General features: G+C 47.2%; 1 protein-coding gene across 1 annotated transcript; it reads left to right on the top strand.

The window, feature by feature from the left end:
- Positions 1–296: 296 nt before the first annotated feature.
- NEXMIF (neurite extension and migration factor) lies at positions 297–7576 on the top strand. The gene is made up of 2 exons (XM_026038903.1): positions 297–395; positions 3237–7576. The coding sequence occupies exons 1-2, from the start codon at positions 320–322 to the stop codon at positions 7505–7507; spliced, it is 4347 nt and encodes a 1448-aa protein (XP_025894688.1). The 5' UTR covers positions 297–319; the 3' UTR covers positions 7508–7576.
- Positions 7577–10021: the final 2445 nt, after the last annotated feature.

The following is a 10021-nucleotide window of genomic DNA, read 5'->3' as shown; positions in this document are numbered from 1 at the left end:
AAAGAAGGCCTTTGGGGAAGAAAATGGTGATGTGCATCATTTTAACCCTGCTGAAATACCCTGGGCTTAGCTTTTGGAGCAGGTAACCGAAGCGATGGTAGCCTTAATAAATAGTATTTGTCCTCGCAAGCAGGTAAGGGGCAGCGTGCAATGTGGTGCATATGTGTGTGCCTTTTTATTTATTTTTATTGTAGTTATTTTTTATTCACGCTTCCTTGAGCTGATTTGGGGAATTGTACTGACTGTGGTTATGTTTCTGGAAATGCACAGGTTGGCCAGATGCAGTGGGGCATGGAATGAACAGAAAGAGGTTAAATTGATGGATGACCAACAAGAGCAGGATTGTGCCTCAGAAGACCAAGAAACTATCCTGATTAATGGGGTGAAAGAAAATGGTAAGGAACCTAATTACACTACATGAGGGAGCAGCAACTACTTGCAAGCCAACTTATTTTCCTCCTTCCTTTCGTGTATTTAATTTTAGTGGTTTGCAGGTATCTCTAAAATGTAGAGCAGTAGAGTAAATGGGTGTTTTCTACCAAGATGTCACTCCAGCTATGAATCTACAGCTTTTTAAGTCTAACAAGTACCGCTTTTGTCCATGCATATGCATGGTTGGAAATGTTTGTGTGCACATGCAGTTTGAATTATGGATTTTGCTTAGTTTCTCAGGGAGACAACTCATATGAGATCACATTGCCCCTCTGTCTGTTGGGATCCTTTTCGTCACCTCACGATTCCTTATGCAGCTGCTAGCTGATCCCAGCCAAACTTCAGTGAAAGACACTCAGCCCCTACAAATCTGGGGAAATCAGAGATCGGGTAGAAGAAACAGACGCCACTTTCCACCCCCAGGAAGGGAGGGTCTGACCTGTGAGCTGATGATCTCTGTGCCACGTTGATCCTCGGAGACAGATGCGCAGGGAACACAGGATTCATTAGCTCTGCTGCTTTCAGGACCTTGCGGAAGCTGCACGTGCTGTTGTGATCGTTCCAGCAGCGCAGACCTTTTCAGTTTGGCAGCTGAAGATCCCATTAGGATTCTGGACACCTCTTTGGTGTATAAACACACGCTGCTAGTCGCAGTCATGATCCTCTGAACTACTAAGTCATTTCAGCTTTCATTGACATCGGTGGAGAATGATCTGCCTCTTCGAGGAGCCTGCCTGAAGTAGCTAACTTATTCTTATTCAATCTAATCTATTCCATACTTGCTTTCAAAAGCAATAACTAATTAGGAATAATAGCGCCCTTCTCGCCCGAAAACCTGATTGAAATAAAAATTCCTTGGAACGTGTTCTTGAGGCACTCGGCCTTGCTGTTGTGAGCTGCGTTAAGCATCAGCTTTCTGGTGCTGAGGCAGAGCTTCACTTTTTTGTTCTTCACAGTGTTTCTGCAAAGCTGTTTCGTTAATTTTCTGGKTTTTTTTAAGACTTTGTATTACCCCAAAAGCTTGCAATGTATAAAAATATCTAAATAAATATTTGTGTAGGTGTATCAGGTTGACCCTGTTCTTCTTTCGGAAGGTAGCAGTGCCTGGCAGGCAGCTCTTATGCCATTGCTGAATTTTGGCTGATGCTTTTTGCACCCGTGCACCTGTACTGTCAGCTGAACTTGGCTGCATTGGTCAGTTTAGAGCAGCCCTTAGCTGCTCTCTGCACAGCTGGGGTTGCAGCGTGCCATTCCTAGCAGCACGGTCAGTGTTTTCCCTCTACAACTCCCCATATGCTGCCGGGCTGTAGCTGGGGTAAAACTGAAAAGGCCTTTTTGGGTCTCTATTCTGATTTAATTTTTAACTGTGGTTGTTCTGGAGTATCAGCTACTTTAGGGCTTTCATGCAACACGCTCTTGATTTTAGGACAGTGCAATAAGAAGTCAGGTTTGGGCATTTGCTCTTCACAGGAGATACTTTCACTCATATGGATACCAACCTTAAAAAAAAATAGTTTAATTTATAGAATAATATCTCTGGGTATTGAATGCTGCRGTTGAGATTGAAATTCCACATTCTGATCAGTTTGGAATAAAAGCAGTTGTCACAGATGATCCCCATAACCCCCCARGTGCCACATATTTCTGTCTGCCCCCTGCTTATGAGGCAGCTGCGTTTTAAAGTGGTCATCCCTTCTCCAAAAATGCCTCTTATATCTGGTGGACTTGCAGGATGCTCATGGTGTTGCTTGTGGCTGCTCTTTTCTGTATTTCCTACATCCACATCAGGCGCTTCCACCCCTCTGTTAGCACTGAGTGGAACCGTAGTGCTCTGCCAGCCCTGCTGATTTCAATGAAATTACCCAAAAGGTTAGATGTGTGCCGGTATAAAAGCATCAGGAATCAGCTCTAGGTCGGCAGAGGTCTTTGGATATTACAAATGCATGCATTTGTGTATTTTTTTTTAGTACAGAGATATCAGAGCGTGTTCATGGATGAAAAGACATTGTATTTAAATTTCAAGGGTCATATCATCTGTTGAGCCAGAAGTCAGATAAAAGTATATTCATAATTTTGCTCTGCCATAAAATAGTGCCATGAGGTTAAAAAATAAAATGGAAGAAAAAAAATTGTTAGATAAAAGAAATCTTCATGTTAAAAAGGCATTCTGCAGATTAGGAAAAATTGAAAGAATTGCAAAATAATAACAATTACACAACAAAATGTTTTAAACTCTCTGTGCCACCCTCTACATTTCTCTCAGTTTGGACAGTACCAAAATAACTGCTTATATTAAAATTACAGCTAACTTGGTGCCCGAGCAGTGATGAAGTCCGGGTATGCTTAGGCTGCACAGACTGCAGAAGGATGTTTTGTTTCTTTAAGAATCTTACTTTTCTGTTAATTTTTTAAACGTTAATGGGAACATTTTTATTAGGCTTGTTTTGTGTTTTAATAACCTTGTCAGATTTGAACGGCAGTATCCAGGTAACGGTATGTATATGAGAGAGAAAGAGCGGGTGGTTTGGGTTTTTTTAACCGTAATCTTGTACCTACTCCAGCTGGCTGGGGGGGGCGGGTAGAGTGTTTACCTCTCTGGGCTTTGTGCATCCTGAGATTAATTAGATACGCAAATGAGCGATCGCAAATGAGTGGGGAAGGGCCTGCTTGCTTCCCGAGCAAGCGATGGGAAGAGTCACCCGCTGGCTGTGGAAAAGGGCAGAGGGGAGAACTGGTGCGCCAGGSTGGTAGCTCTGCCTTCCTTCTCTCTCTGATCCTTCCTCCCTTTCCTTGAATCCCCGCAGAGCCACACGAGGCGGCCGCCGACGAGAGGCCTTGCGCCGCCGCCACGTTCCCGGCCTTGACGCCGGCTCCCAAGGAAAACCAGGCGCCGCAGCGCGCGCCGCCGTGCAAGAAGCCGTGCGCGCTGAGCCCGCCCTCGCCGCTGCGCCTCACCGATGCGCCCGAGCACGCGTCGGACGACTCCTCGGCGCACGCCATCTCCCTCACGTCGTGCGTGACCAAGGGCATGAGCTCGTGGTCGCTGCCGGGCGACTGCGAGAAGGCTCCCTTCACCATCATGGAGCCCGGCGGCATGTCGGCGCTCACCGGCGACTGCCTGATGCAGCCGAGCCGGACCTGCCTGGGCTGCTTTATTGAATCGAAGGACGGCATTGATGCGGAGCCGGGAATAAGCCTGAAAGTGGGTGATATAAATAGGGATTATGACACCTGTTCGGTCTCTGATATAGGGATTCACTGCATGAGCACAGGAGAAACCATGAGATACGGGGATCAACTGCTTTCAGACCAGCTTTTAAGCTTCCCTATGCATAAATCGAGGGCAGCAGACAAAAGGGATGCAGAAAAATCTGACAGTGATTCAGAGGACCCCACTCAGAAAAATTATTACGAGGGATTACTACTAGACAAATGCAATGGCGAGGAACCTTTACTAACAAATCCCAACCAGGAATGGGGCTATTTTGAATCTTTCATTAGCGAAAGTAAAATTGAGCTGCTTGACCTTTGCTCCAAAAATGAGCTTTCTGTAAATCTATTTTCGGAGGAGGATGTGGATAATTACATGTTTGATGATGACGATTCAACCTTAGGAAGCGACGTCTGCTCCTTAAAGATTAGATACGAATCTTTCCAGGACAACGTGCGGGAGAAGACCACCGCCCTGCAAGAGGACGCCCAGTTCAACTTCTTCCCCAGCGTGTTCGGCAACTGCACTAAGAGGGACAGCAGGAGCAGCCTGAAAAGGGGGCCGGGGAGTGCCACGGACCCTCCTCAGTTCAAGTCTGAAGAAGGCATCATCTGGGGGGAGGAGGAGGAGGACGGGGAGGAAGAGGAGGGCGAGGAGGAGGAGAAAGCTGCCTTAAATAAATCGTGCAACAGTGCGGAGATGGTGCAGTACGTGGGCTCCAAGCGGAGCCACTTCTTGGACTCGGTGAATTCCACGGAGGACTCTGGGGAGTTCAGTGACGACAGCACCTGCACCGAGTCCTCCTTCGACGTGCTACGGGATATCAAGGACTGCAGCCGCTACCTGTCCAGGGAACACTCCACTTCCTTCATCCAGCAGAACTACGGCTTGCGGGCCAAGAGGAAAGTGCGATACAGCGACGACTACCTGTACGACGTGGACTCCATCGAGAACGAGAAGATCCTGGATAAGAAGGAGTGGCTCCCGGACGGGCCCAAAGAAGAAGACGACGACGAGTGGTGCCCGAAGAAAAGGCGAAAAGTCTCTCGCAAGGAGCCCCCCGTTATCATCAAGTACATCATCATTAACAGGTTTAAGGGAGAGAAGCATATGCTGGTGAAGCTGAGCAAGGTGGATGCCAATGAGACGACCGTCACCCTGAACGAGGAGCTGCTCAGCAAGTATGAGAAGCTGGCCCCGCTGAAGGGCTTCTGGCAGGAGAGGCAGCAGAGCCGCATGGATTTGCTTCGATCATCTCTCTACCACAAGCAGAATTTCTATCTTAACGGCTCAGATGCTTCGTTCCTCCCTCACCCACGGAAGCGAAAATGCAAGCTAGCAAACAGGCACCGGATTCAGAGGATTAAAGCCATCGAGCAGTCGGTGAGCAAGCTGGGCTCCTGCTCCGTGGATGCCAAGCAGCCCTGCAGCAGCAAGGAGGACRCGGGCCTGAAAGGGCTGCAGGCGCTGGCCATCGCCGCCCCCGGCTGCGCCAACGGGCTGCACGTGAGCGACATCCCCGGCCTGGCCTCCGTGAAGTGCAAAGCGCAGGAGCGGGACTTGAAGGGGACGGAGAGGAAGGTGCTCCGCCGAATCAAATTCAAAAGCGAAGCCAGGTTGAAATGCAAGAAAATCAAAGGTGCTGCCAGCACGGCGGAGGGCTCCCCAGCGCTGGAAAGCCCGGACCCTGCAGCTCGTTTGAAGGACGAAGATGTTCCTTGTGCTGCAGACAGCTCCCACATTCCGGAGTGCCCCGAGGATAAGATGGCTAAAAACGCTGCTTTCCTCCCATCCACCTCCTCCTCAGACAAGCCTCTCCCATCTGCTAACATCGCCGGCAACGTTCCCCTGATCCCTGGAGGGTATCTGCAGACGTTGCTGGATGCTTCCGACTTGTCGAGCAACACGGGGATCTCGTACTTCAGCCAGCACCCCGCGGAGCAGGCTCCGGCGCTGCCGGGCCTGGCGCCGGCCGAGAAGCCCTTCGCGGCGCTGCAGCCGGCGCAGAGCTGCGTGCTCTCGCCGCCCTCCGAGTCGGAGCTGCAGCACTCGCCCGGCCACCTGGACGTGGAGCAGGGCGGCTTTGGTGGTGTGTGGCCGGCCGGCAAGGCGGCGGGCAGCAGCCCGCAGGACTTCCCTGGCGACATGCGGGAGGCCGCCGGGCTGCCCGGCGACTTCGGCGGCGCGGCCGGCGCGGACGCCCTCCCGGCCGCCGCCTACCCTCCCGTCAACCTGAACGGCGGCAAGTTGCTCTACCAAAAAAATTACATGCCGGATAACCAACAAGTGCAGTCTGATGATTCTTATCAGTCATGTCATTTCGCTAATGGCGAGGGGCGCTTTCATTTCCAGCGAGGCACGCTGAGCACGGATGATGGCAGGCTCATTAGTTTTGATTCAGTGGGTTCTTTGTCAGTTAGTTCGAGCAATTACAGTTCTTTAAGTTTAAAGTCATGCGAGAAGGACGGCGAGGATGATATTAACGACGACTTCTTGGCCCACTGCAGTCCCAAGCTAGTGATCCAGCAAAGCATAGATGAAATAACCCCCTTGAAGGAGTCCACGGACCTTCTGGACATCTCCAACTTCACTCCCGATAAGTTCCGTCAGTCCTCCCTGTCGGAGATGTCTCCTCCAGACACTCCCAACCTCTCCCCGCAGATAGCCGGCTCCGACGCCAAACCCCTGGGCACCCTGAAGGGCTTTCAGGAGAGCACCCAGGCCGTTCTCAACAGTTCTGAGAAGGTCAAGTGGAACTGTGGGGTCCTTCAGACCGAGGAGCAGGCAGATAATGGGTTTACTTTAAATAATCATCAGTTTCAGTTCCATATGTTCAACGATGAAGATTCTGTCAGCCTCCTCGAAAAAAGTCCATGCTTGTCAACATTTAATGAGCCATCTGGTCAAATTAGCACCAATAGCAAAGTGTCAAAATCTAAGAGGAAAAGTTCATCCAGCAAGAATGCGGGTAYAAACCAAAGCTCTTCCCAGAAAACCACTAGGAAAAAATCTCCCAAAACCAACAAAGGAACCGAYAAGCCGCAAGGCAAAAATTCCAGGCAGACCCCCAAAACAACCCGGAAAGGGAAAAACGCTGCAGGAGCCACCGGCGAAAAGGCCCAAGGAGTTGGCAGCAGGGCCGTCAATCAGCTGAGTAACGCGGCCTCCGCCACCAAGGGCCTCGCCGAGGGTGTTCAGCACTGCAACCCAAGCCCGCTGAAAATCGGGAAGCATAACGGCCTCTCCGGGGAATGGTCCCTGGGGAAGGACCCYGGCACCGGCTGGTCGGAGCCCAGCATAGGAAGCACCACCAGTCTCCTGGATGACGATCAGAGGGAGTTTGAGGAGCCCTCCAACATACTCTCCAACATTGCGTCAGGAATGGCAGACGTTCAGAGGTTCATGATGGCCTCCATCGAGCCCCTGTGGGGGCCCGTTGGCCACAACAGCGTGCCAGACATATTCCGGTCACCCGAGTCGAACAGCCTGAAATTGAAAACGCTAAAAATTTTGGCAGGGACGTCACAGGAGGCGAAGAAGAAGGCCAACAGYGGCTCTCCAGCAACGGCCAAGAGCCACAAGTCAAGCAAGGGCTCCAGCAAAAACAGCAAAGCCGCCACGTGCGACCCCGGCCGCCCCAACTGCTCGCCCGGGTACGGCACAGACATTCACTCTCCCTTTTTTGATAAAAACTATAGTAACCTGAGCACTTTAGGCAATAACGGACCTACCCATAAAAAACTGTACCGTCATAAATCAAGTTCTAAATCACTGAGGGATGAGAACTGTAAAATAAAGCGAACGGACCGTGAACAGACCCATAAGGACCCATCTGTGACAGCTTCTTTTGAAAAACTGAGGTAATGCTGCACCAAACTGGCTGGAATGCCCCTTTAACTTTCCTACTACCTGCTAAGCCCGCTGTTCCTCATTTTTTCCTTCCTGAAAGCAAAAGTTGCATGAAAAAAAAAAAAAAAGACATTCCCCTTTTACAGTTTCGGTTTTGGTTTTGGTTTTTGGGTTTTTTTGTTTTGTTTTGTTTTTTGTTTTTTGTTTTTTGATTTTTTTTTAATGCATGAATATACTTATTACTTGCAAGCTACCTAAAAGAATGACCAATTTTCTGGCTTGGCTGGGGTTAAAAAAACTAACAAGGCTACTCTTTTCTGCTGTTTGGCTTCTTCAGTTTTTAATTACTTATTTATTGGGGAAAAAAAAAAAMCAATTACACGCTCTTTTTAATGGTTTTGCAAAGGAAAGACTTTTTTTTGAACATTTTGTAAAAAATAAAACACAAAAAAGAGGTTATGCATCCAAAAGCCAAGATACCTAAACTAAAGGCTCTTTAGTTTGCAAAATGAGAAACTCATTCATAATTGAGCTTCACGCGGCAATTTTGAGCGCTTTCGGGCCCCCTCTGCTGTTTGTATCCTAACCTGCATCACAAAAGCTGCATCTGCTCTTAGCAGAGCTTAGAGTGTGTGATCCTGTCGTGGTGACTCCACCTGAGCTAACTAAGATGGCATAAAATGTTTGGTTTTTCTGCAGGGAATCAGACTCCATTCTTCTTAAGGCAGAAACAACATTTTTGGTTTTACCTGTATTTGAAGAAGAGACTCCCTTTTCTAGAAAGACGTTCGATGTTTGTTTTGCTCCTTTTTTTTCTTTTTTTTTTTCCTTTTTTTCCCCCTTTTTTTCCTTTTTTTTTCGTTTTTTCCGTCCGTCCGTTTGTTCCTTTCAAAATATGCCTTGTGCTATGTTGACATGTAAGTGCTGAGATGAAGAGTTTGAAATTGTGGGGTTTTATTCTTTGAAAGCGAACCTAATCTGGTATTCTCTGTGAAAGACTGTTGAAAAAAAAATCATACTGTTGTACAGTAGTTTATGCACTATTACCCACAGCAACAACAAAAAAAAATTGTGCCAAACTATGAACAAGTGACTGTATTGTATATATTTTTACTTCTCTATCGACATTGGGTTGTGAGTGTTTTCTGCAGCTATGCCTTTTGATTTTACTATCAACATTCCAGTTATTCCGTACTAACCACCCCTTTTGAAAGCACCTGTAACTCACAATGAAAACGATATTGCTCACTTCGACAACTTACCAAAAGTTTTATGGACATGACTAAAAGTGTGCCAAATTTACTTACCTCATTTCATGGATTCACCCTGTGGTTTAAAGCTCATAAAAAAAAAAGAAAAAAAAAAAAAAAGGAAAAACAAAACAGGAAAAAAACAGGAAAAAAAAAAAAAGGAACTTTGAAACTGGGAAATTGTAATGTCCTCTCTTTAAAATCATGAGCAGAAAAACATAACGGTGAAATTTTGAGTTTCATTATAGGAGAGAGTGGAAGTGTTGGAGGAATTCAGAAAATCCCTCAAGGTAAGTTGGACAGGAACTCAAGTGTCTGCATCTAGAGACTACGAAACAGCTGCTTTTCGAGTGTCTGTTTTCTTAAAGCAAAACCTGTAGCTGAAGATCATTTGAAATGCAAAGTTACATTGCTAATTCTTTGTATCTCAGTTTTATATATTTTATAATAACCTGGGATAAATTCTAAAATAGTTATAAAAAAAAAAAACGAAGCTGATGTTTCATACATTTATTGCTATTTACTTTTCTTTTAAGTCGTTTCTTTAAATATTTTTGATGCAGAGCCTGTCGAAAGCGCTCTCACGTCATAGCTTTGGTGTTTCCTAAATGTCTAACCTTGCGATGCCAATATAGTTTGAAATTTTGAGAGCAAAATCATTCGTTTTGAGTACAACTCTGAACCTTTACTTTAACTGAGTCCGTATTATAAGAAAAAAAAAAGAAAAAAAAAAAAAAAGGAACTATTTGTGATCTCACCAATCAGGGCCGGATCATACTTGGACTTTATTAAGACAGCATTAAGGATTGAATGCTAACTATTATCAAAAGGCCTTATTCGTAACCCTCCTCGCCGCACCCTCGCCCGCCGAGGAAATCACAGAAACAGAGAAAATCATGTTTTTTTCCTTGTGCAACGGAGAGCCTGGGCATTTTGCTGCTGATTTACTATGAAACCTGGATATGCAAGAGACCTGCTGGCAGGGAGCTGTCGGGAGCCGAGGGGTTTAGGCCGGCGCACACTTATGCAAGAGGGAATGGTGAGGAAGGGGAGCCTTAATACCAGTCCTATCGAACACCTTCTCACCATCGTCGGGAGCCCAGAGGCGGCTTTTGGCAGAGGACAGAGCTCAGCTTGGTTTGCGCGCGAGCAGGAGATGTTAGGGCAACCTCCGAAGCGGTTAAGACACTTGCTTTTATCTTAAATTAACAAAACAAGCAGGTGGTTCCTCACTGAACGTGTGGAGCTGCAAAATGGTGGTTTGGAGTCAGTGTTTTCA

This window comes from Nothoprocta perdicaria, unplaced genomic scaffold, assembly GCF_003342845.1.
Source record: "Nothoprocta perdicaria isolate Ctin4 unplaced genomic scaffold, notPer1 scaffold_22, whole genome shotgun sequence".
In the NCBI taxonomy this organism is placed as follows: Eukaryota; Metazoa; Chordata; class Aves; order Tinamiformes; family Tinamidae; genus Nothoprocta; species Nothoprocta perdicaria.
This window is presented reverse-complemented; position numbering and strand designations above follow the sequence as displayed.